Raw genomic sequence first — 26243 nt, forward strand, 5'->3', positions numbered from 1 at the left:
CCCGGGGATACCAGTCGCGAGCGGTGGACTGCTCATGCCTCGCCGCCGACTTGATCCTCAGGGGGCAAGTCATCCACAAAAAAAAAAAAAAAAAAAAAAAAAAAAAAAGGGTGAGTCCCTGCATGCCTGGCCTTTCTCACCTCTGTGCTCTGAAGCTCTAGTTAAGAGTGGTTTAAACTGCCCCATTCTGGGCACCGTGTCATTGCCTTCCCAAAGACTTCTCCAAATGCCTCTGCTTTACATTTTCCCCTAGCTTCTTCCGACTCCAAGTTTCTTCTTCTGTGAGATGCCCAATTTGTTTGTGTTCCCACGAAATTCATGTGTTGAAATCCTAACCCTAGTACCTTAGAATGTGATTGCCTTTGGAGATAAGACCTTTCAAGACGTAATTAAGATGAAATGAGGTCCTATGGGGGGGTGCCTAATCCAACACAGCTGTTGTCCTCAGAAGAAGAGATTAGGACATAGACGGGTTCAGAGGGAGGACCATGTGAAGACATGGGGAGAAGACTGCCACCCACAAGCTGAAGGGAGAGGACTCAGAGGACGCCAAGCCGGCCAACACCTTGATCTCGAATGTCCAGCCTCCAGGATGATGAGGCAATAACTGTCGCTGAAGCCTTCAAATCTGTGGTGGGGTTACAGCAGCCGGAGCAGACCAGAGCAGGCTCTCCTCCCTGCTCAGAGCATTCACACTGTCACGGAAGCCCAATCACTCCAGGCATTTGTGTGGGTCACAGAGTTGACAGTTTCTGGAGGGTGGTTTCTGGAAAGCGGTTCCTGGAGGGCGCTTTATGGATTTTACATCACAGCAATGCACACAACTGAAGTTGGAGCATTGCACATGCCCCACCTGCAAAGTCCCCTGTGCCGTTGCCATTTTGGTGAGCCATCCTTTCTCCCTCCCTCCCCCAGTCCTTAGGAGTAGTCCCTAGTTTGGCCGATCATGGTGGCTCACGCCTGTAATCCAAGCACTTTGGAGGCTAAGGTGGGCGGATCACCTGAGGTCAGGAGTTCAAGACCAGCCTGGCCAACATGGTGAAACCCCATCTCTACTTAAAATACAAAAGTTAGCTGGGCGTGGTGGCAGGTGCCTGTAGTCCCAGCTATTTGAGAGGCTGAGGCAGGAGAATCACTTGAACCGTGGAGGAAGAGGTTGCAAAGAGCCGAGATAGAGTCACCGTACTTCATTTAGCCTGAGTGACAGAATGAAACTGTCTCAGAAAAAAAAAAAAGAAAGAAAAAGAAAAATTATCCTGTGGTTTTTTGAGGGGAAAGAGGCAAACAGTCTTGTCTCTCACATTGAACATTTTTTTTTAACCTAGTAATGGAATTCTTCTTCTTCTTCCTCCTCCTCCTCCTCCTTCTCCTCTTCTTCTTCTATTTAATGTAAAACTAGATCTCATTCTATTTATTTATTTATTCTAAAAAAAAAAAGATACATGTGCAGAACGTGCAGGTTTGTTACATGGGTAGAAGTGTGCCATGGTGGTTTGCTGCATCTACCCACCCTCCTCATCGAGCTTCCTCCACCACCTCCCAGGAGCTCCTAAGGGTCCTCTGAGCTTTGGTAAGATGCCTGGTCTCCTGCAAGCCTGTGATGAAATAAATGCTAATTTGTTTCTATGGAGTGGTCCTACCTTGTGGCAGGGGTAAGGAACTTCCATTTGCCTGAAAGGCTCTGCACTACACAAAAACAGACACTGGCTGCATGCACGCAAAGGATGGCTGAGTGGTAAATAACTGGAGGAACTGCGGGGGGGAGCGGCGAGACGCTACTAGGCGGGAGGGTCTTTGGGTGGGTTCCGCAGGGCCTCTTCCACCCAGGGTGGGCCGGCAGTTCTGCCTATCAGCGATCTGGGCAAGTCTGCTGTTTTTTATGACCTCACTTGCCGAAACTCAAGCCACGCCTGGGTAAGTACATTTTGCACACTCTATAAACAGGTGCCAGACTGCTGCGTCATCACATTTTTGCAAGTTTGTTTTCTTTTTGTATGTGCGTTTCCACATTATTTACGGCGTAATTTGCCCAGGTGCAAACAGGAAGCCCTGGGAGCAGTTGGCTTCTTTTTGAAAGAAAGGCTTGTTCCCGGCCTTACTGCATAAAGGCCAAGAGAGAGGTGAGAGGTTCCTGGCGCAGGGCTCCTTGCAAGGGACAGCTCTGAGCGTCTAGGTGCGGCCAATCAGATGGCAGGGGCCCGCTTTAGTTTGGATAAGCCTTTTCTGAAAGGAGCCCTGCTGATGTAATAACGGGGAAAATCCCTGTGTGAAAGGCCCTGAAACTGACGGGCTGGGAAATGCTGATTTCACGTGGGCAGGAACGCTTGTCTAATCGCGACCGATCCGCACCGCACCGCCCCTGCCCAGGTAGGAAGTGCAGCTGGCTTGCACCAGTGTGAGGGCGGAGACGCGCTGTTTGCCCGACTGCTTGAGGTGGGTCGGGGGCTCTGCTTAGAACTCGCACAATTCTGAATGGAGGAGGAGAAAGTCCGGTTGCTGAAGGGCAGACTTTCCATGCGCCGGCAGCCTCCAAGTCCAGAACACCCCCGAATGTAAGTAGGAGGCAGAGGTGTGTGCACCTTCGGTTCTGGTCTTGGGAAAGCCCGAGAGGGTGGTGGTTGCAGAGTTCCCTACAAGAGGGACGAAGCCAGGCTTCCCTCGGAGGTTTTGAAATGTATACCTCACCAGGAGTTTCGCCAGTCTCTTTAGTCTGTTTGTTTAAAAACCGAGTTCAGATGCCTTGATTTTAATAAGGTTACAGCGTTTAATTTTGTTAATGATTGTCATGTATTAATATTACATTCAGCCTTATGGTTCAACCTGAAAGATAAAAGGAAGTTAATAATTGATAAAACAATGATTCCAACACTCAATATTTTCTAATGAGGGATCATCTTCCCAATGAACATAAAAAATAAATAGAAGTGATTAATTGTAAATGTGTGTAGATTTTTACCTTCTCTAAGAGAGCATGTGTGCGTGTGTGTGTCTACAGCAAAAGGCAAGAAAGGATTAAGGAATCATATCCTTTTGATTGAGGGTTAGGAGTGAGAGATTGAGTGCTGTGGGGACATCACTCACTCACTCACGGTTTTCTCAGTTTGAAGGCATTTTAATTGGGCCTGTTGGAACCACTTCCATTTTATTTTCCAGTGATGGTTCGGTACACAGAGTGCAGGGTGGCTACTCAGTCAATGTTGGTTAAATGAATAAGCAAGTCAATGGGTGAATTTTAAGCTCTCCTAGGAAATGATATGATGAAAACCATATTTCCACGAAGAAATCTTCAATTAGAAGGCTGGAGTTTGAGGTCTGTTTCCAACTTTTGGCCTCCCCAGGCTGGGTCTTTGGCAAACTCCTTACCTTCTCCAGCCTGAGTTCCCCTACTGGGTTAGACGGGTCATCTCTGTGGCTCCAGCTCTGAAAGTCTCTGCTTTTTTTTGAAGTTTTCTGTAATTTAGGTTTTCTAACTAGAAAAAGTGAAGGTAGCACCTCTAGGCCTGCATATGTCATAGCACCCTGTGGGATTCAGTTGGATGAGGTCAGTAAATGTGCTGGGCTTCTCTGTGAACTGTGTGGGAAGCATCCTAATGAAGATGATCATTAATAAACCCTGTCACTAACTGAGCCCATGAAATGATTCCAGTTGATTTGGCAGTGTGCTGCCTTGCACGATCTCGTTTGGTCCCGATCGCCCAGTTTCCTTAGCAAGAAAGCCATTCTGCCTTGATAAAAACTGTGTGCAGAAGTGAAACTGATTTGATGAAACAAGTGTTTAGAGTAAAAAAAATAAAAACCATATGTTGTTGGAGAGCAGTGAGTTTCACGCCTCCTGATGTCTGACGCCAAGCTCTGCCATCACTAACGGTGGGAAACCAGCCACACTCTGAATTTCCAAAGTGAACACAATTAGAAACAGCAAATAATCCGGCGAGCAGCATTCCTCAGGCTCTTTGGCAAACGGACCCCTTTTGTCACTCCGTTTGTATATATACGTATAAGTATATGCTGGCACTAGCTCAGAGTCTCAGTAACAAACTCATTTTTCAGAAGTGTCTGCCAACCGCGGGGTGGGGAATAAAAACACCAGTCCGTATTGGGAAAGAAGTCCGGGTGGCAGATCGCGAAAGAAAACCCTTCAAAAGTAATTTTCCATGGTGTGACTGTAGAGATAAACATTTCCCATCATCTGGCTTTTGAGTTTGGGGAGATGAGCAGACAGAAAAAACCTCAGATCTGTTTTCATTTCACAGATGTTTATACCCTTTTGTTTCTTCCAGTCACCTCTGACAAAATTCTGGGGGACGCTGGGCACCCTGAATCACCATGGGCAATGAGAACAGCACCTCGGACAACCAGGTGGGTGTAGGAAGCTTCTCCCTCAAGATACATAGTGCTCTTGGCAGACCTTGACTAAGCTCTCTTTACAGCATCTCATCTTCACCCAAGAAGGCACAAGCCAAGATAGCTTCTGCGTAGATACGTGCAGACATTTGTGGATTGATGTGGCCATTTTTCATGTCATCAGAATTCTCTTATGATTAAGGCTAGCTCTAGTTAAAGCCAGAAACGCTAGTTCTACTTACTATTTTTATAGACAGGCTCTTGCTTTGTCACCCAGGCTGGAGTGCAGTGGCATGATCATAGCTCACTCCAGCTTCGAACTCCTGGACTCAAGCAATCCTCCTGCCATGCAGCCTTCCAGCTGGAACTACAGGCATGCACCACCACGCCTGGCTAATTTTTTAATTTTTAGGTTTTGTGGAGATGGGGTCTGGCTATGTTGCCCAGGCTGAACTTGAACTCCTGGACTCAAGCAATTCTCCTTCCTTGGCTTCCCAAAGCACTGGGTTGATAAGCATGAGCCACCAGGCCTGCCCTTACTTTTTATTCTGTCTTCTAAAACTGACATAAGAGAGATTGGCACATTTTTCCTAGGTTGTGCCCACCCATCAACTTACATGGATTTAGCAGAGGTTAAAATAAAACCTTTCCATGCTGCTCCCCCAAATAACACTATGGCCATTAAAAAATGATTATGAAATCAGCCAGGCATGGTGGCTGACACCTGTAATCCCAGCACTTTGGGAGGCTGAGATGGATGGATCACGAGGTCAGGAAATTGAGACCAGCCTGGCCAACATGGTGAAACCCCATCTCTACTAAAAACACAAAAATTAGCTGGGTGTGGTGGCGCATGCCTGTAACCCCAGCTACTCTGGAGCCTGAGGTGGGAGAATCACTTGAACCTGGGAGGTAGAGGTTGCAGTGAGCTGAGATTGTGCTGCTGCACTCCAGACTGGCAACAGAGACTCTATCTCAAAAAAAAAAAAAAAAAAAAAAAAAAAAAAAAAGATTCTGAAATTTATCAGTGTTGGGCAGATTCAATGTGAATGGCCATTCTCATCTTAAGCAAGGTTTTCACAATGGAAGAATGGACTTTAACTGCTTCATTGTGCACAGGCTGAGATTATTACAACATATTCAAATTTTTTATTATCTATTTTAAGTTTGAAAGTTTTAACTTAATGCCTTGGTGAACAAAATCAGGGAGACACTTTTCCATTTATCTCACACGAACTGGAAACTTTGGATTAAAGGCATTGAGTTCCTTGAATAAGAAAATTGGATCTAAAAACTCACACACTGTAATTCATTTTCCCTCTGCCTTTTTCTTCCCTACAAAATTGCCCAGCTAATTTTTGTATATACATGTATATATTTGGAGACAAAATCTCACTCTGTTGCCCAGTCTGGAGTGCAGTGGAGCAATCTTGGCTCACTGCAGCCTCCGCCTCCTCGGTTCAAGCAATTCTCTTGCCTCAGCCTCCCAGGTAGCTGGGACTACAGGTGTGTGCCACCACGCCCAGCTAATTTTTTATATTTTTAGTAGAGATGGGGTTTCATCACGTTGGTGAGGCTGGTCTCGAATTCCTGACCTCGTGATTCGCCCGCCTCAGACTCCCAAAGTGCTGGGATTACAGGCGCGAGCCACCACGCCTGGCCTCTACAACCTTCTTTCCTCAAGCAGGAAAACAAGTGTCAAAAGAAGAGGCGTTGAACTCCAGGGTCTTTAGGGGCAGGCCAGAAACAAGAATTGCATTAAAAGGCTGGGTGTGAGACAACAGGGAGTGGCGAGTGCTCTGGCAGATGGCGGGGGCGGGGGTTGGGGAGGTTGGGGGGTGGTTCTTGTCCTACTGTCTAAAAAGGCAGCTACCATCAGCTCCAGAGGATGATTGTCCTGTGGGAAGATGAGCCCAGTGTTTGAGTTTGAAAGAACTCAGAAAGCCATAGTTTTCTATGAAATGTTAAGTTTTGAAATTAAACTTATTATTTTGAGATATTAGTAGATTCACATGCAGTTTTAAAAAACAATACAGAGAGGCCAAGTACAGTGGCTGACACCTATAAGCCCAGCACTTTGGGAGGCCAAGGTGGGAGGATAGCTTCAGCCTTGGAGTTGGAGATTAGCCTGGGCAACATAGGGAGATCTCATCTCTACCAAAGAAAAAGATTAGCTGGGTGTGGTGGTGCATGCCTGTAGCCCCCACTGCTCAAGGGGCTGAGGTGGGAGGATTGCTTGAGCCTGGGAGACTGAGGCTGAAGTGAGCTATGTTTGCACTACTATACTCTAGCCTGGGCAACAGAGTAAGACCCTGTCTCAAAAATAAATTTAAAAAAAAGAAAGAATACAGAAAGTTCCCATGTACCCATTACTTAGTTTCCCTTAAGGGTAATATCTTGCCAAACTATAATGCAATATCACAACCTGGATACTGACATTGATACAGTCAAGATAACAGAGCATGCCCATCACCAGGGGATTCCCCTTGTTGCCCTTCTATAGCCACGCCCACCTCTCTGTCTTCTCTTCCCTAACCCCTGACAACCACTATGCCTATTCTGTATTGTTTCCTATTTCTATAATGTTGTCATTTCAAGAACGTTATATAAATGGAGTCATACAGTCTGTGGCCTTTAAGGATTGGCTTTTTTTTTTTCCCTCTTAGCATAAATCTCTTGAGATTTATCCAAGTACTGTGTGTTTCAACAGGTCATTCCTTTTTATTGCTGAGTGGTATTCCAGGAGTAGATGTACTGTACATTTTGTTGAACCATTCACCCGTTGACACTCTTCTAGATTGTTTCCGGTTTTTGTCTATTGCAGATAAAGCTGCCTTGAACACGTGTGTGCAGATGATTTTTGAGAACACACGTTTTCATTTCCCTAAGATAAATGCCCAGGAGTGCAGTTGCTGGGTTGTATGACAGTTGCATGTTGAGTTTTATATGGAACTGACAAACTTTTCTAGAGTTGCTATGGCACTTTTCATTCCCACTAGCAACGTATGAGGGATCTGGTGTTTTTGTACCTTGGATGTCATTTAGTGGTGTCACTTTTTAGTGTTGCTATTCCAATGATAGGTGTGTTGTGATATCTCCGTGTGGTTTTAATTTACATTTTGATAATGGATAAAGCTATTGAACACCTTTTATGTGTTTATCTACCATCTACATATTCTCTTCGGTTAAAAATAGGTGTATGTCTTTTGCCCATTTTCTAACTGGATTATTATCGTTATTTTTTAGAAGAGTTTTCAGAGTTCTTTATATAGTCTAGACTAATCCTTTGTCAGTTCGTGGTTTGCAGGTATTTTCTTCAATTCTGTAACATGTCTTTTCATCCTTTTAATAGGATCTTTTACAGAGCAAAAGTATATATATATATACGTATATATATATATATATATATTTTTTTTTTTTTTTTTTGAGACGGAGTTTCCCTCTTGTTACCCAGGCTGGAGTGCAATGGCGCCATCTTGGCTCACCGCAACCTCCGCCTCCCGGGGTCAGGCAATTCTCCTGCCCCAGCCTCCTGTGTCGCTGGGATTACAGGCACGCGCCACCATGCCCAGCTAATTTTTTGTATTTTTAGTAGAGACGGGGTTTCACCATGTTGACCAGGATGGTCTCGATCTCTTGACCTCGTGATCCACCCACCTCGGCCTCCCACAGTGCTGGGATTACAGGCGTGAGCCACCGCGCCCGGCCAAGTATATAATTTTGATGAGGAACAGTTGATCAGTTTTTCCTCTTAGGGGTACTGCTTTTGGTATTAAATCTAAGAACTCTGCTGACAAGAACAACCTGAAGATTTTCTGCTTTTCTTTCTTTCAGTAAGAGTTTTAAAGTTTTACATTTTATATTTGAGTGCATAATTCATTTTGAGTTAATTGTTGTGTAAAGTACATGATTTAGGTGTTTCACATTCTCTGGGTTTGGACAAATGACTAGTATCATGCGGGGTAGTTTCACTGCCCTAAAAATCCTCTGGGCTCCACCTGCTCATCCCTCCCACACCGGTCAATCCCTGGCAACCACTAATCTTTGTACTGTCTACAGAGTTTCGCCTTTTCCAGAATGTAATGTGGTTGGATCTTACAGTATGTAGCCTTTTCTTTTCTTTTCTTTTAATTTATTTTTTGTTTTTGAGATGGAGTCTCACTCTGTCACCCAGGCTGGAGTGTTGTGGTGCAACCTTGGCTCACTGCAACCTCCGCCTCCTGTGTTGAAGTGATTTTCCTGCCTCAGCCTCCTGAGTTGCTGGGACTACAGGTGCACACCACCACTCCCAGCTAATTTTTGTATTTTCAGTAGAGACAGGATTTCACTATATTGACCAGGATGGTCTGGATCTCTTGACCTCAAGATCCTCCCGCCTCAGCCTCCCGAAGTGCTGGGATTACAGGTGTGAGCCACCGCCCCCAGCTGTATGTAGCCTTTTCATGTTGGCTTCTTTCACTCAGTAATGTGCATTTAAGGTTCCTTCATGTCTTTTCATTTCTTGATCATTGCTTTTTAGCCCTGAATAATTTTCCATTGCCTGAATGTACCAGTTTATTGATCTGCTGAATAACATCTTGGTTGCTTCCAAGTTTTGGCAATTATAAATAAAACTACTATAAACATCTGTGTGCTGGTTTTTGTGTGGACATAAGTTTTCAGCTCCTTTGGGTAGATACCTAGGAGTGTGATTGCTGAATCATATAAGAGTATGTTTCATTTTGTAAGAAACCACCAAACTGTCTTTCAAAGTGGCGGTAGCATTGTGCATCCCTACCAGCAGTGAATGAGAGTTCGTGTTCCATATCCTCCCCAGCACTTGGTGTGGTCAGTATTTCTAGATTTTGAGTCATTCTAATAGGTATATAGTAGTATCTTATTTTAATCTGCATGTTCCTGTTGACATAGGATGTGGGACATCTTTTCATATGCTTATTTGCCATCTGTATATCTCCTTTGGTGAGGTATCTGTTCAGGTCTTTGGCCCATTTTAAAATTAGGTTGTTTTCTTGTTGAATTTTATGAATTTCTTGTATACTTTGGACAAAGTGTGTCCTTTGGAAATAATTTCTCCCAGCCTGTGGCTTGTATTCTCATTCTCTTGAGGGTGAGATTCATTTTTTTGCTTTTTTTTTAAACTTATGAATGTCCATCTTTCTAGCAACATTTGTTGAAAAGAGTATTCTTCTGCCATTAAACTGTTTCTGCACCTTTGTCAAAAATCAGTTACACATATTTGCGTGGCTCTGTTTCTGGGTTTGCTATTCTTGTCCATTGATTGTCTTGATTACTGTAGCTAATAATAAGTCTTGAAATCAGGTAGAGTGAGTCTTCTTACTTTATTCTTTTCCAAAATTGTTTTGCTATTCTTGCACCTGTGACTTTCCGTATAAATATTAGAATAAATCTATTCAAGTCTACAAAATACCTTCTGAGATTTTGATAGGAATTATAGTCAAATTACAGATTAATTTGAGGAGGATTGACTTCTTTACTATATTGGATCTTTCAATCCATAAAGACATGGTATGTCTCTCCATTTATTTAGGTCATCTTTATTTTCTTTTTTTGAGATGGAGTCTCACTCTGTCACCCAGGCTGGAGTGCAGTAGCACAATCTCGGCTCACTGCAACCTCCGCCTCCTGGGTTCAAGGGATTCTCCTGCCTCAGCCTCCCAAGAAGTAGCTGAGACTATAGGTGTGCACCACCATGCCCAGCTAATTTTTGTATTTTTAGTAGAGACGGGGTTTTACTATGTTGGCCAGGCTGGTCTCGAACTCCTGACCTCAGGTGATCAGCCCGCCTCAGCCTCCCCAAGGGCTGGGATTCCAGGCATGTGCCACTGCGCCCAGCCTATTTTCGTTTTCATTATCATTTTTGTAATCTTCAACATATAGAGCCTGCATGTATTTTATGGAGTTAATACCTAAGTATTATATTTTGTTTAGAGTGACTGTAAATGGTATCATGTTTTTAATTTTGGTATTCACATGTTCATTATTAATGTATTGATTTTTGCAGGCTGATTTTGTATCCTGTGACCATGCTGAACTCACTTATTAGTTCTAAGAAGTTTGTTTGTTTTTGTAGATTTCTTGGGATTTTCTATGTACATAATTGTGTTATTTGCAAATGGGGCAGTTTTATTTCTTTTTTTTTTTTTCCATTCTGTATACCTTTTCCCTCCCTCCCTCCCTCCCTCCCTTCTTCCCTCCTTCCCTCCTTCCCTCCTTCCTTCCTCCTTTATTACAGTGGCTAGGACTTTCAGTCCTGTGTTAAGCAAGAGCAGCAAGAGGAGACATCTTTCCCTGGTTCCAAGTCAGTCTTTCACTGTTAAGTAAGATATTAGCTGTAGAGTTTTGTTTTTAAACATAATACTTGTAACCAAATTGAGGAAGTTCTCTATTCCTAGTTTGCTGTGGGTTTTTATCATGAATGAGTGTTGGGTTTTGTCAGAAGCCTTCTCTGCATCAATCGATGTAATTGGATGATCTTTCTTCTTCGGCCTGTTGATATATTGGATTACACTGATCGATTGTCAAATGTTGAACCAGCCTTGCTTGCCTGGAATAAATTCCACTTGATCAGGGTGTATAATTATTTTTACATGTTGTTGGATTCAATTTGCTAACACTTTGTTGAAGACCTTTGTATCTAAATTCGTAAGAAATATTGCTCTGTCGTTTTCTTTTTTGTCTGGTTTTGCATCGAGTTAATACTAGCCTCACAAAATGAGTTGAAAAGTGCTGCTTCTCTTCTGTTTCTAGAAGAGATTGTGTAAAGAAATCTTATATTTAAAAAAATGTTGGCAACTAATTTCAATTATTTTTAAGCACTCTGTGGGCCAAACAAATGTGCCTGCTGGCTGGGGTTGGCTCCGGGCATGCCTCCCAGTAATTTCCACTTGAAGGAATGTTCTGTCTTGTGTTTTAGAGTTGAGAAGGGCACAGCTATGGGGTGAGTGCCCTCAAAGTGCACAGTACGGGCCACTAGACGTATTTTGGCCTTTAGTCCTGCTTATTAACAAACCAAGCAGCTCAAGTTCAACCCCTTCTTTGGGGTCTTACGGATCCTTTTGGACCCCAAACCCCCTGCAGGCCCCACTACCAGCTACAAACACGATTGAGCAGTGGGTCAGGGCGGGAGGTACGTCATTTTGTGCTTCAGGGGACATTTAGCAGTGTCTCAAGACAGTTTTTGTTGTCACAATTCAGAGATGGGGTGCTACTGGCGTCTGGTAGGTAGAGGTCAGTGTTGCTGCCAAGTATTCTACAGTGCACAGATAGTCCCCGACAACAAAGAATTATCCAGCACAAAATGTCAACAGCGCTGAGGTTGAGAAGCCCTAGAATACAGGAACATTGTGGCTTAACTGCTTTAACAGAATGCCTCGGGGAGGTGGGTAAACTTCTTTAACCTGAGATGTATTTCTACCTGAATATAGGCGAAGTTGAAAATGGCTGACATTTTCTCCCCATTACTTTCACGAAACCCCCGTCCAGAATTGAATGTACACTGTTTACTTAGGATACACTCATAAAAATCAAATTGCGCTGTCAAATGAAGGGTTAGTACTTTCAAAAGGCTCTTGCTGTATACATTGTCAGAATGCCTTCCAGAACAGTGATGTCAGCTTATACTTCTCTGAGCAGGGCATGAGATTCTGTCTCACTGCGTCCTGGCAGGCAATGGGTGTTCTAATGCTTCAGATCTTTACTGATTAGGAAGGTCAAATGCTGGTGTGGGGGGTTAAATAACCACATCCCATTCCACCCATCCCTCATTTCTCACTTCCTACCAGCTCCTGACTCCATCCTCCCTCCTCAGCCTACATTCTCCTTGAGTGAGCAGATCTTTTCCTGGCTCTGCAAGTTTTCACTGCTCCAGCCTCAGCCAGACATAACCCTGTCTGGCGGATTTCAGGACCAGATGAGGTCTGCCTTTGGTAGAGAAACAAATAGAAATGAAGCGTGGGTGTGTTTGGCTGCAGGACTCAGGGCTCTCCCAGGGAACCGGGCCCCAGACCTACCTTTCCTTTGTCTCCTGGACCTCGGCACCTAGTGACCCACAGCCACCCCAAGTCCCTCAAATCTGAACTCAGCCTTCTGCCCCCAGCATGTTCATCCTCCTGTGATGATCCCCATCTTGGGTACCATGATCTACCTGGCCTTCCAAGACAGAAATCTGGGGGCTCCCCCTGACTCCACCCGCTCCCACTCCCCGCATGTGATATATTACCCTATGTCTAATTAATTAATTGATGAATGGCCTGGCCATTTAGCCTTCCAAATTTCAGGCAGGCTAACTTTTTTTAAGCTTGTAAGAGACAGAAGCCTGTCTTCGATGACCATAAGCAGAGAAAGGGATTGTTGGCTTATGGAATTGAGAAGCCCACAGAGAGGGTCTGGCTGCAATAGTGGCTGAGTCCAGAGATTCAAAAGATGGCTCTGGGGATCCCTCTCACTGGATCACGTTCTGCTTTCCTCTGTGATTACCTAGTGTCCAGGAGGTGCCTCCAGCCTGGTAGAAAAGATGCCCTTGGTGTGTCCAGCCTCCACGCTTCTTCCAGTCAATGGTCCAGCCTTCTTTTTTTTCGAGACAGAGCCTCACTCTGTCACCCAAGCTGGAGTGCAGTGGCACAGTCTTGGCTCACTGGAACCTCCACCTCCTGGGTTCAAGTGATTCTCCTGCCTCTGCCTCCTGAGTAGCTGGGATTACAGGTATGCACCGCCACGCCTGCCTAAGTTTTGTATTTCTTTTAGTGGAGATGGGGTTTCACTTCATTGGCCAGGCTGGTCTTGAACTCCTAACCTCAGGTGATCTGCCCGCCTCAGCCTCCCAAAGTGCTAGGATTATAGGCATGAGCCACCCAGCCCGGCCCCAGCCTGCTAATCAGCCCCCATAAGGAATCTAACTGACCCTGATTGTGTCATGTGCTCTCTCTGAAGTCAATCATGTGCAGAATGTGGGACACTCTGATAGCCATGTGAGTCATGCACCTGCCTTAATAGGACCAAGGCAGGCCCAGCTCTATACCAGCACCTTCAGTATCACTTGGAGTAGTTTCTCAAAAGGCATAAAGGCAGCACATATCCATGACATTATCTTTTCTGACCGTTTTTCTCGTCCCCCTCCCTGCTGTCACAACCCCACCCTCTCACACTAGGATCATTGTGAACGCCTCCAAACTGCGATCTCTGCCCCAGCAGGCATACCTCCCATTACACCCAGGCCCCTCGGCCCTCAGGAGACTCTCTGACTGACTATGAGTGTACCTGGAGGTCCCTGAATCCTGCTTGCTAGGGAATGTTTGGAAGGAAAGATGCAAGTCTAAAGAAACCCCCTGTTCACAGATGAAGGAGCAGGCATTGAGGAGCAGCTGTGTCACCAGGGTGAAGGGTGAGGGACAGGCCTGCCCGGTCCTGGCCCTTGTGTACTTCACACACCCACGGGCTCCTGGTTCCTCCTCTCTCTCTGTTGTCTAATTTCTGGGATGTCATGGGCAGTGTGGGAACACACCTCATGGGTTTGGCTTGGGAATAAAAACCATGGCCAGGTGTGGTGGCTCACGCCTGTAATCCCAGCACTGTGGGAGACCGAGGCAGGTGATCACCTAAGGTCAGGAGTTCGAAACCATCCTGGCCAACATGAGGAAACCCCATCTCTACTGAAAATACAAGAATTAGCTAGGCATGTCAGTAATCTCAACTACTCGGGAGGCTGAGACAGGAGAATTGCTTGAACCTGGGAGGTGGAGGTTGCAGTGAGCTGAGATCGCACTCCAGCCTGAGTGACAGAGTGAGACTCTGTCTCCAAAAAGAAAAAGAAAGAAAAAGAAAAAAAGAAAAAAAACACTAAAAAAACAAAAACAGCCAAGATTGCCCATCTGGTCCTGTTCCTTGTGACCTTTCCTAACGGCGAGATCCCTTTGCGTTTCAGCAGGAGGATGCCGGCTTGCATAACGTCATCCTGTGGCCTCCAGACCCTGAGCCCCCACAGGTACTGGGGATTGTGCATTCTGCATGGCTTCCCTCTAGCCCCTTTCTAATGCCTAGATGGTTGCAAACATTTGGTGTGGCATGTGCTTTTATTTATTTAGGTTTTCTCCTCCTCCCTCTTCCATTGCTTCCTTCCATCCACCCCAAATAAGTTGTAAAACACAGTTGAAATTGACAATTTATGTTCAGATTTTTTAGGATAGCATGTTAGTACCTGTCCAAGACTGGCTTGGTTGACGTGTTTTGCGATGCTGAATAAGGCCTGTGTTGCCAGCAGAAAACGCAGATGCCAGGAACCAACACACCAACACTAATGCCTCCAAGCTCTTCTGCCTTGATTTCCTTTGGCCTCCAGTGAAGCTGGGGATGGGGTGGTGGCCCCACATTTGCTGCCTATGAGCAAAACCGATTTGTCATAAAAGAAGATTAAATTCAGAATCAGCTCTCGGTGTCATGCAACAGTGTGCCGGCAGAGTCCCACTGCTGTAGCTCTGCCCAGCGTTTGCCATCCTCTGGGGAAGGGGGTAAATAAGCAGCTTTGCATCACCTCACAGTGCATTTTCCTGGAGAGGACGTTGAAGTTAGTGTGTGTTCACGGGTGTGGTCAGGGTGATGCTGTAAAACCCCTGGCTCCTCACTGGCCTGCTCTGAAGTCCCCTTCCCACCTGGCCAGGTATGGCAGTCGTCCAGGTGGATGGCTGTTAGGTGGGTGCACTGGATACATTTTTTTCTTTGCACATTCCAGCAAGGAGTGATGTTTAAGGTCCTGAAATAACCATTTGCATAGGGTGTCGGGAAGCCTTTTCACGTGTGTGAGTTCATCTGCTTCTGCTCATAATCCCATGAGCTGGGCTGCTGACTCATGTTTTATGAATACAGAAGGAGGCTCGGAAGGTTAATCATCCCAGGTCATTTGGGTGAGTGGAGGAGTGAGAATCAGAACCCTGGGGCTCTAAGGCTGCTGGGACAGTGGTTTCCAAACTGGGTTCCCAGAAATCCTGGAGCCAATAGCAATGCTTCTAGGACTGGCCCAGGACAAAGAGGAAGTGGAGAGGGCAGAATCCAGCTACCTACACCCCCCCGTTCCCGTGCCGACCTTCCACCAGGACAGCTTACCCTATGTGACTTTATATTGCAAGGCGGCTCTTAGAAGAAAATGCTTTGAAATCAGAGTTAGAAAGAAACACTGATCTGGTCCACCTCCATTATTTTTCAGTTTTGTGCATGGTGGATCCGGAGGACAAGGCTCTTGCTCATTGCCATAAATGAGCGGCAGGTTGGAGACAAGATGTCATCTTGGGGGATTCTAGTCCAGGCTCCAGGGCTGTCCCTGTGAGGGGAGGAGCACTTTGTCCGGCTCCATCTCCCAGAGGTCTTCCATAGCGCTTTGCAGCAGAGCTCAAGAGCTCAGTCCCAAGCTCCCACGCCAAGATGTGATGTGGATATAGTTTTTTATTAGCTTGGTGGGCATTTGGGAAACCCCTCCCTGCTGGGCAGCTGGTACTTATTTAGGTGCTGTGATCACTAGAGGGGCAAGACAAACAAGGGCCTGCCCTCTGGAACTTATAGCCAACTGGGAAGTCAGATAAGCAAGTGAATAAACAGACATCAGTGAGTAAATACAGTGGTTTCATTTGAAACTTTATTGTGTGTGTATTGCTTACCAGGCATTGTTCTAGCACTTGAGAATCAGTAGCGAACAATTCAGCTGTGATCTGCTTGAATGAAGTTTCCTTCTGAGGTGCTAATAGGTAGACAACACATCATAAAATTTCCAGTGGTAACCGGGTTCAGGGGCTATCTTTTATTATTGCAGTAAACTTTGTGTAAGTAAGATTTACCATTATAACCATTTTCAGTGGACATGTCAGTGGAATTAGGTACATCAGTACATTGCTGTGCAACCATCACCACCATCCGGCTCCAGAACGTTTTCATCTTCCCAAACGGAAACTGCCCATTACACACCAACTCCCCATCCTCCCTTTCCCCAGCCCCTGGGAAACTTTCTTTCCTTCCTTTCCTCCTTCCCTCCTTCTTTCCTTCCAACTGGGTCTTATTCTGTTGCCAAGGCTGGAGTACAGTAATGTGATCATAGTTCACTGCAACCTCCAACTCCCGGGCTCAATCAATCCTCCCTCCTAAACCTCCCAAGTAGCTAGGATTATAGGCACTCACTACTGTAACCGGCTGCTTTGTCTGTGAATTCAACTACTGTAGGTACCTCATGTAAGTGGAATCATATAGTATTTGTATGTGATTATTATTTCACTAAGCATAATGTCTTCAAGGTCCACCCATGTTGCTGCATGTCAGAATTTCCTTCTCTGTAAGGCCGAATGATATTCCGTTGTATGTATAGGCCACATTTTGCTAATCCATTTTTTTTTTTTGAGATGGAGTCTCACTCCCACCCAGGCTGGAGTGCAGTGGCCGTGATCTCAGCTCACTGCAACCTCTTCCTCCTGAGTTCAAGTGATTCTCATGCCTCAGCCTCCCGAGTAGCTGGGATCACAGACACACATCGGCACACCCGACTAGTTTTTGTATTTTTAGTAGATGGACACTTGGGTTGCTGCCATCTTTTGCTATTGTGAATAATGCTGTGATGAATATGTGTGCCCATCTAAGTATCTACGTCTCTGCTTCCTGTTCTTTTGGGTATATAACTAGAAGTGGAATTGCTAGATCATATGATAATTCTATGTGTACGTTTTTGAGAAACCGCTAAACTTTTCCACAGCAGCTGCACCATTTTACATTTCCACTAGCAATGTACGAATGTTCCAGTTTCTGTACATTCTCACCAACACTTCTTACTTTCTGTGTGTGTGTGTGTGTGTGTGTGTGTGTGTGTGTGTGTGTTTAATTACATGTTTGTGGGTGTGAAGTAGTATGTCATTGTGGTTAGGGGCTATTTTTGATGAGGTACAGAGGAGAGCTCTCTGCAGGGACCTGGGGTACTGAGAAGGAGACGGCCACATAAGGTTTTGGAGAAGTGACATTCTGGAATAAGGAAACAGCTGTGTATAGTATAGGAATAACGTAACAGTATGGTAGGAATGAGGTTGCTATACTTTTTTTTTTTTTTTTGAGACAGAGTCTCAGGCTTGAGTGCAGTGGCACAATTTGGCTTGAGTGCAGTGACACAACTTGGCTCACTGCAACCTCCGCCTCCCAGGTTCAAGCGATTCTCCTGCCTCAGCCTCCCAAATGGCTGGGACTACAGGTATGTGCCACCATGCCCAGCTAATTGTTGTATTTTTAGTAGAGACAGGGTTTCACTGTGTTAGCCAGGATGGTCTAGATCGCCTGACCTCATGATCCACCCGCCTCGGCCTCCCAAAGTGCTGGGATTACAGGCGTGAGCCACCACTCCTGGCTGCTTGCTGTACTTTAAGATCAGCAAAGAAGGCCAGCATGGCTAGAGAAAAGTGGATGAGGGAAATTACAGTGAGCTGTGCAGCCAGGGAGGTGGGTGAGGGCTCAGTTTTGTAGGTCCGGACCAGCCCTGGTAAGGAGTCTGGCTTTCTTCTAGTTGCTGTACAAAGGCATAGTGATGTAAGAGCATTTCACTGGGATTTGAGCCTGCGTGCTCACTCACCTTGGAGGTGAGACTCCAGCAGTCAGGTCTCCCTAAGGAGGAAGCAGAGCAGCTGACGGTGAACTTGTGCCCAGCTCTGTCTGGGCTCAGCAGACTTGAGACTTAGCACTCAGCCAGGCTGAGCTCCCCGTAACTGGCTAGTGGGCAACTGACAAGTGAAGGACTTATTAAAACCAACCAATCACATTTCCTTGTAAAACTCTCTGGCTTTTCTTTGTTGAGTCCTCGTGGCTTGTTCAGGGAGATGGTCTTTGAGCCTTTGCAAGGGCTGCAGTCCCTCAGGTATCCCCATCCATGTGAGTACATCTCCGCTGCTTCAAGCTCAGGGTCTTGGGTTATTCACTGCAGCTCAATAGTCACGGTGCCTGAGTCTTTATCCTGTACACACGGTCAAGAGGTTGAGCCCTCAGCTGTGTTTGGTTCATTATTCTGGATGGGGCTAAGGTCCTGGAATAATAGAGATCAAGAAGCCTGGGAGGCCAGAGGCTCCCAGGTGAAGCTTTTTGTAGGTTTTTGTGGCTTTTTGTTTGTTTTTATAGGAGATGCCTTGGAGAGTAAAGGAGTGCACTCAGTAGCATTGTAACCAAACACAGCTTCAGTCACTCACCACCTACGGGGTCAATTAGCAAGAGCTACAGACGTTTTAGGCAAGCCTGTGCAACATGGCAAGATACGTGTCTCTTCTAAAAATACAAAACAATAGCAGGGCGTGGTGGCATGCACCTGTTGGCCCAGCTATTTGGGAGGCTGAAGTGGGAGGATTGCTTAAGCCCTGGGGGAAGCAGGAGCAGAGGTCGCAGTGAGCCAAGATTGCACCACTGCACTCCAGCCTGGGTGACAGAGTGAGACCTTGTCTCAAAAAACAAACAAACAAACATACAAACCAAAAAACAAGAGTGAAGGCTGACATGAAAAAAGTCACTTTCGTGGCCAGGCGCGGTGGCTCACGCCTGTAATGCCACCACTTTGGGAGGCCGAGGTGGGTGGATCACAAGGTCAGGAGTTTGAGACCAGCCTGGCCAGCATGGTGAACCCTGTCTCTACAAAAAATTAGCCAGGCATGGTGGCGTATACCTGTAGTCCCAGCTACTCAGGAGGCTGAGGCAGGAGAATTGCTTGAACCAGGGAGGTGGAGGTTGCAGTGAGCTGAGATTGTGCCACTGCACTCCAGCCTGGATGACAGAGTGAGATTCTGTCTCAAAAAAAAAGAAAAGAAAAAAGTGACTTTTCATTCCAAAGCTTAGCTTAGGGGAAAATGTACAGGTTTCTGCTTTTAAGGGTACTGCTTTGCTTTTGGGGCAGAAAGCAGGGACTTTTAAAGGGGGGGCTTTGCATGTACAGCAGGCAGGGAGGGAGCAGGCAGGTGGGGAATGACACTTGCTTCACTGCCTTACCCACCGGGTGGTCCAGCTGGCACAAAACTAGGTTCTAAGGTGGCCGTTGTCTTGAGATACTCTCCAGGTGGACAGGAGTTCCGCTGTGGGTGTACTTGAGGTTGGAAATTGACAGTTGTCTCTTGAGGCAATCTCCTGGGTCTGGAGCTTCTAAGTGAGCACATAGTCAGATAAGCTTGTCCTATAGGGAGCGTCCGGTGAAGGGAAGGTCAGGGTTATAATTGCGTTTCTAAAGAGCTAAGTAGGAAGTGAGGAACATGAGAAAAGGAGGAGAGAGAAAATAAAAAAACATAATAATTAAGAAAAACCCTTTTCTTCCTCTTAGAAAAATGGGGAACTGTTATAGCATCATAGCATTAAAGGGACACTGGGTCTTGCAGGTGGGGAGAAGTGAAATGGCTTAGAAAGAACATTGCGGGGCACAAGGTTCCTGACCCTGTTTTGTGTTTTTTGCTTTTTTCTGTTTTGAAACAAAGTCTCACTGTCACCCAGGCTGGAGTGCAACGGCGCAATCTTGGCTCGCTGAAACCTCTGCTTCCCGGGTTCAAGAGATCCTCCTGCCTCAGCCTCCCGAGTAGCTGGGATTACAGGCATGTGCCACCACACCAGGCTAATTTTTGTATTTTTAATAGAGATGGGGTTTTACCATGTTGGCCATGCTGGTCCCGAACTCTTGACCCGAGGAGATCTGCTCACCTTGACCTCCCAAAGTACTGGGATTACAGGTGTGAGCCACTGTGCCTGGCCTCCTGACTCTGTTTTGAAGCTGTGATCTTCTGGGCTTTTGGAAGGAAAATCAGCCTCCCCTTGAGAGGGTCAGAACCTGGTGGGTTCTCAGAGGGCAGCTGGCGTGGGTAAGGTGGGAAGGCTAAGGGTCTGTTCTGTGATGATCCCGGGATATGAGGGTTCAGGCTGCTGATCTGTGTGCAGAAAAAAGCATGGGAATTGGAAAGTGGGAGTGGAGATAAGGTCAGACGAGGCAGCAGCATATGGGGCAAGCTGAGCCACAGAGTTGGGGGACAGCAGGTGACTGGGGGAATTGGCCTTCATGCAGACCAAGGGAGGCAGGGAGGCAAGCACAGTAGGACCATTCCTTGGAGCCTCTAGGTAGTGGGCCAGCAGTTTATTTCAACAATATTTGCTTTTGACATTTTTTGACAACAATTAATTGTGGCATTAATTACAAAGTGATTTATCTTATTCAAGAAGTCAATTTTGGCTGGGTGCAGTGGCTCACAGTGTCACCACCAGCTCTTTCCCAGAGAGGGACACATGTAAGCCAGGACCCTGACCCTCCTAGGGACAGGTGATGCTGCCCTTGGCTGGGTATTAGACATTCACCCAACTTCCCATTGGACCATGTCCTCCTGCCCCTAAATGAGTCCGCCTCCAGAGCCTTGGTTATACATGTGGCTTTCTCTTCATTTCCAACCATCAGTTGCTGCAGTACACCACCTGGCCAAGTGTGGTAATCCCAGCACTTTGGGAGGCTGAGGCCAGCAGATCACTAGGTCAGGAGATTGAGACCATCCTAACACAGTGAAAGTCTGTCTTTACTAAAAATACAAAAAAATTAGCCAGGCATGTGTGGCACATGCCTACGATCCCAGCTAGTCGGGAGGCTGAGGCAGGAGAAGTGCTTGAACCCGGGAGGCAGAGGTTGCAGTGAGCAGAGATCGTGCTATTGCACTCCAGCCTGAGTGACAGAGTAAGACTCCATCTAAAAAAAAAAAAAAAGTCAATTTTAATAACATCACCATAGATACCTGCCGACCAGTCACAGTGGTTTCTTGCTTTGTCAGCACAAACGCTACTGAAATTCTGAATTTTAGTAGTAGCCTTGGGTTCTGTTCTCTGTTCCTGAGGGAATAGAAGCCATCGAGGAGGAAGATTCCCACCCTCAGCCTGAAACCTGTTCTGTCTGCTAATTGAAGGTTCCTCTTACTGAGCTGGGGCCATGGAGCCTCAGCCCGGCCTGCCTGTGGGTGCCTTTTGCAGCAAGCTGAGTCCTCGTTGTTACTCTTGCTCCTTCCTTCAGAAATGGACTCACTTAGGCCTCCTGGGAGGCTGTTCTCAGGGGGCTCCAAGCAGCCTCGGAGACTAAAGCACACTTGGCCAGGTGGTATATTGCACCAACTGACGGTTGGAAATGAAGAGAAAGCCACATGTATAAAACCAAGGCTCTGGAGGGGGACTCATTTAGGGGCAGGAGGACACAGTCCAGTGGGAAGTTGGGTGAATGTCTAATACCCAGCCAAGGGCAGCATCACCTGTCCCCAGGAGGGTCAGGGTCCTGGCTTACATGTGTCCCTCTCTGGGAAAGAGCTGGTGGTGACACTGTGATGAGAGCTGTCGCCACATGACAGCCCTTCCTGGGGATTCATGCATTATGACTTGTGTAGAAAGCTCTTTGGCCAGGCGCAATGGTTCACGCCTGTAATCCCAGCACTTCAGGAGGCCAAGGCGGGAAGATCATGAGGTCAGGAGATCAAGACCTTCCTGGCTAACATGGTGAAACCCTGTCTCTATTAAAAATACAAAAAATTATCTGGGCATGGTGGCACGCACCTGTAGTCCCAGTTACTTGGGAGGCTGAGGCAAGAGAATCACTTGAACCTGGGAGATGGGGGTTACAGTGAGCCGAGATTGCGCCACTGCACTCCAGCCTGGCGACAAAGCAAGACTCCGTCTCAAAAAAAAAAAAAGAAAGAAAGCTCTATGGTGAAATGAGGGCCATGCCAGCCCACAGCCCCAAATCCTGAAGGTGGGCTTCACAGTTGTTCAATTCTGGAGTCCCTATAGGGGACACCCAAGCTCCAAGCTCTAAGCATGTGAATTTCATAGGGGAAGGGCGACCGTAATCTCCATAGTGCCATTTTCTAGACTTCCCCTTGGCCATCGGGCTGTCATGATTCCCATTTATGGCTCTGACTCTGTGGGGAGGAAGAAAGGACATTCAAACCAATTGTTATAATGATCTGACTTAAAAACATGTCATCATTTGGTAACTCCATTCCAACATTTCTATTTTCTGGGTGTTTCTGTAGCAAGTACCAAAAAACATAATTTTCAACTATAGAAACTGTGATCAATGCTATGCAGCAAGAAGGCAGGTGCACAGACCCCAGGCCTAGCCGGGGTGTCAGGGAAGGCGCTCCTGGGGAGGTGATGTTTGAGCTCAGAGCTGCAGATGTGCAGGAAGGAGGCGACATCAGAGGGACCCAGAGCCAGCTCAGCAGGCACGCCTCCCCCAGCCTGGGCAGGTCTCCCAGGTTGGGTCCCTGCTCTGTGTATAGATGTGGCCTGGATAAGGTTTGCTCCTAAAGGGGACCTCAGCACTGTGGACATCTGAGGAACAGAGGACCAGGAGGACAGGAGAATCTGTGCATGCGAGTCGTCCCCAGGGTCAGGTCATCACGAAAGGCTGAGGTTGTCCATTGCTCAGGCCCCGTATGGTTATTGTTACTTTGCTTGACAAGGAAAGCCCCAAATGTATGTGCACATCTTGTTTAAAGCTATGCTTGGTGCTCTAGGGTTACTTGAAGGTCCCCTCTTTAGTTCTTGAGGAACTCAAGGAGCTCACCAGCCAGCGCAGGATAGGCAGCATCTCCCAATATCCCACAGGCAGCAGGGGGCATCTGGGCTGCTTTAACTGTGTTGAATGGGAAAGAAGTTGAGCAAAGAGCAAATTAAACAGCAAGAATTAATTCAATCTTTATGACAGCGGAGAGTTTCTTTCCTTTTCTTTCTTTTTTTTTTTTTTTTTTTTTTTGGTGATGGAGTCCTGCTCTGTCGCCCAGGCTGGAGTGCAATGGTGCGATCTTGGCTCACTGCAACCTCCACCTCTCAGGTTCAAGCAATTCTCCTTTCTCAGCCTCCCAAGTAGCTGGGATTACAGGTGCATGCTGCCATGCCTGGCTAATTTTTTGTATTTTTGTGGAGACAGGGTTTCACTGCGTTGCCCAGGCTAGTCTCAAAATCTGAGCTCAGGCAATCCACCTGCCTTGGCCTCCCAAAGTGCTAGGGTTACAGACATGAGCCATTGCACCTGACCTTGACAGCTGAGAGTTTCTTTGCTGTTACCTGTCTGCTCTCACAGCCTCTGCTCTGAGGTTCCCCCAGCCGGGAGGTGGGTGCTAGTTTTCACTCCAGTGGCTGAACGGCATGGCTCCAGGTTTTGGCCAGATACATCATCTGAACAAATGCGTAAAATGTTAACTTTAGGAGGAGCCGTGGAACTGAACTTCGTTTTTTTTTTTTTTTTTTTTTTTTTTAGACAGGGTCTCACTCTGTTGCCTAGGTTGGAGTTCAGTGGCAAATCTCAGCTCACTACAACCTCCACCTCCCAGGTTCAAGCGATTTTCCTGCCTCAGCCTCCCAAGTAGCTGGGATTACAGGCCCCTGCCACCATGCCCAGCTAATTTTTGTATTTTTAGTAGAGATGAGGTTTCATCATGTTGGCCAGGCTGGTCTCGAACTCCTGACCTCAAGTGATCCACCCACCTTGGTCTCCCAAAGTGCTAGGATTACAGGTTTTAGCCACTGCACCCAGCCTGAACTTCTGATTAACTGCTTTTGTTCTAAGCTGAGATAGCCACTGGGGCTCTTCGTTAATGAGTTTTGAATATATTTCTTCTTTATACAAAAATAACCAGCATGTACAATGTCTATGATGGTCTAGCCTTGTCCTTCATTTAACCTTCAGAACAACCCTGCAGTTATGATCCCCAATCTACAGATACGGCACTGGAGGTGCAGAACTCAAAGACTTACAGCTAAATAAGCAGTAAAGCTTGGGTTTCAGGACTACTGCCTCCTGCCTACTCATCCTTAAACCAAACCTCATGCTGCTCTAGCATGAAAATGAATGGATACAGGGATTCTAGAGGGGCAAAAAAAATAAGGCTTATGTCTGTACCTTATGTATAATCAAATAAACATCACAACACAGTATAGGCCATCCTGACATGCCCAGCTCTTTGCATAAACAGACTCTCCCTTCTATTGGTACAGTTCTTGTTTATAAGGTACTCCTGTCACCCACTGAGGTAGGGAACAGCAGAGATTGTGGCCCCCAGTTTATGAATGGAGAGAGAGAGGCTTGGAGAGGGAAACTGATCTGACCAAGGGCACATGGATTTGGGTTTTCCGACCTCACCCAACTCTCTTTAAATCATACTGTTTCTAAAATATTAAATACATACAGGTCATCAATATGGGGCGTGTTTTTAAAGCCTCAAAGCTTTCCCTTTCCCCTACAGACTAAAGACATCAGAACATGTCACCTCTTAGATCTTTGAGATTCCTGAGTCCTTTTAGGGTAATGCCCACTACCTGTGACCCAAATGCTTTTGAGGAAGGGAAGGCAGATATTGTTTATTAAATATCACTCATTCATTCACTAAATTCAAAATTCCACAAGGGTAGTAGGAACCATGACTCTCTTTTTTAAATTAAGCTTTTTACTTTATTTATTTATGTATGTATTTTTCAGACAGAGTCTCACTCTGTTGCCTAGACTGAAGTGCAGTACATGATTTTGGCTTACTGCAACCTCCACCTCCCAGGTTTAAGCTATTCTTATGTTTCAGCCTCCCAAGTAGCTGGGACTACAGGTGCCCACCACCATGCCTGACTAATTTTGTTATTTATAATAGAGACAAGGTTTCGCCATGTTGGTGAGGCTGATTTCAAACTCCTGACCTTGTGATCTGCCTGCCTCGGCCTCCCAAAGTGCTGGGATTACAGGTGTGAGCCAGCATGCCTGGCCAACTTCTTAATTTAGAATATTTTCAGATTTGGCCGGGCATGGTGGCTCACGCCTGTAATCCCAGCACTTTGGGAGGCCGAGGCAGGCAGATCACAACGTCAGGAGTTTGAGACCAGCCTGACCAACGTGGTGAAACCCTGTCTCTACTAAAAATACAAAAATTAGCCCAGTGTGGTGGCGTGTACCTGTAATCCCAGCTACTCAAGAGGCTGAGGCAGGAGAATCGCTTAAACCTGGGGGGATGGAGATTGTAGTGAGTTGAGATCGCACCGCTGCACTCCAGCCTGGGCAACAGAGCAAGACTCTGTCTCAAAAAAAAAAAGAATATTTTCAGATTTACAGAAAAGTTGCAATGATTGTACAGAGAACTCCCATACAGTTGCTTCCCCAGCTTCTCCTAAAGTTAATATTTTACACCCTGCCTGATTTAGTCATCAGTGCCTACCCAGAACCTAGACTCAGCCTTTACTATTCATGAGGCATAAGCATCAAAATCACACGTCAAACTCTATTCTGTTATTTTCCATCTTTTAAAGGAAGGGTGAGGACCCAAACCCAGCTCTCTCTGATTTGGAAGCTCACTCATTTCTTCTGCTCTGTCATGCTACATCACATCAGAAAACATTCCGTTTGCAGAAAGCTGAAATTCTGCCCTGGTGGCCTTTCGCTTGTTGGCCTGACAGAGTACCTGCTAGGTTAGGCTGAGGTGTCCTTTGCAAGCTGTACTCACCAATGTTTTGTGCCGCCTTTGAGGTGAAGAAACATCTGGGAGGATCTAGCAGCACTGGTGTGAGCATTTGCCTCCCCTTGACAGGGAAGACGGGCAGCCTGCTGGCTCGAGCACAGAGCATGTGTTCTTCCTCCATATTTGGCCGGCTTGGCAGTTGTTTCTGAAATTCAATTCCTAATGCCATGGGGATGACCTTTGGTCCACTTCCCAGCATTCACCTGTAGTCACGCTGCTCCCAAGGAGCTCGTTCAAAGAGGGGGCAACTTGAGGAGACACTGGCCATGATATAACCATGTTAGTTAAGCATGGTTTAATTAACTCTGTTGGCATGACGAGTAAGCTGTGGTCTGTCTAGAGTGATGAAGCATTTAAGAGGTAAGTGGAATTATTATTTTTTTTGAT

The 26243-nt window shown here is 46.3% G+C and overlaps 1 protein-coding gene across 29 annotated transcripts in view; it reads left to right on the top strand.

The window, feature by feature from the left end:
• Window positions 1-26243, top strand: part of TACC2 (transforming acidic coiled-coil containing protein 2) — a 257255-nt gene that overhangs the window by 20904 nt on the left and 210108 nt on the right. For 23 of the 29 annotated variants that reach the window (XM_032281868.1, XM_032281893.1, XM_032281894.1 and 20 more), the window contains exons 2-3: window positions 4281-4359; window positions 14285-14344. In XM_032281868.1, coding sequence (XP_032137759.1) covers window positions 4327-4359; window positions 14285-14344 — 93 coding nt within the window. In that variant the 5' untranslated portion in view covers window positions 4281-4326. Of the gene's footprint in view, window positions 1-1853; window positions 2553-4280; window positions 4360-14284; window positions 14345-26148; window positions 26217-26243 lie in introns of those variants that run through there. The other 6 variants (XM_032281896.1, XM_032281873.1, XM_032281872.1 and 3 more) reach the window with 4 other exon arrangements.

Source organism: Sapajus apella, unplaced genomic scaffold (genome assembly GCF_009761245.1).
Source record: "Sapajus apella isolate SASKATOON/1434 unplaced genomic scaffold, GSC_monkey_1.0 scaffold13, whole genome shotgun sequence".
Lineage (NCBI taxonomy): Eukaryota > Metazoa > Chordata > Mammalia > Primates > Cebidae > Sapajus > Sapajus apella.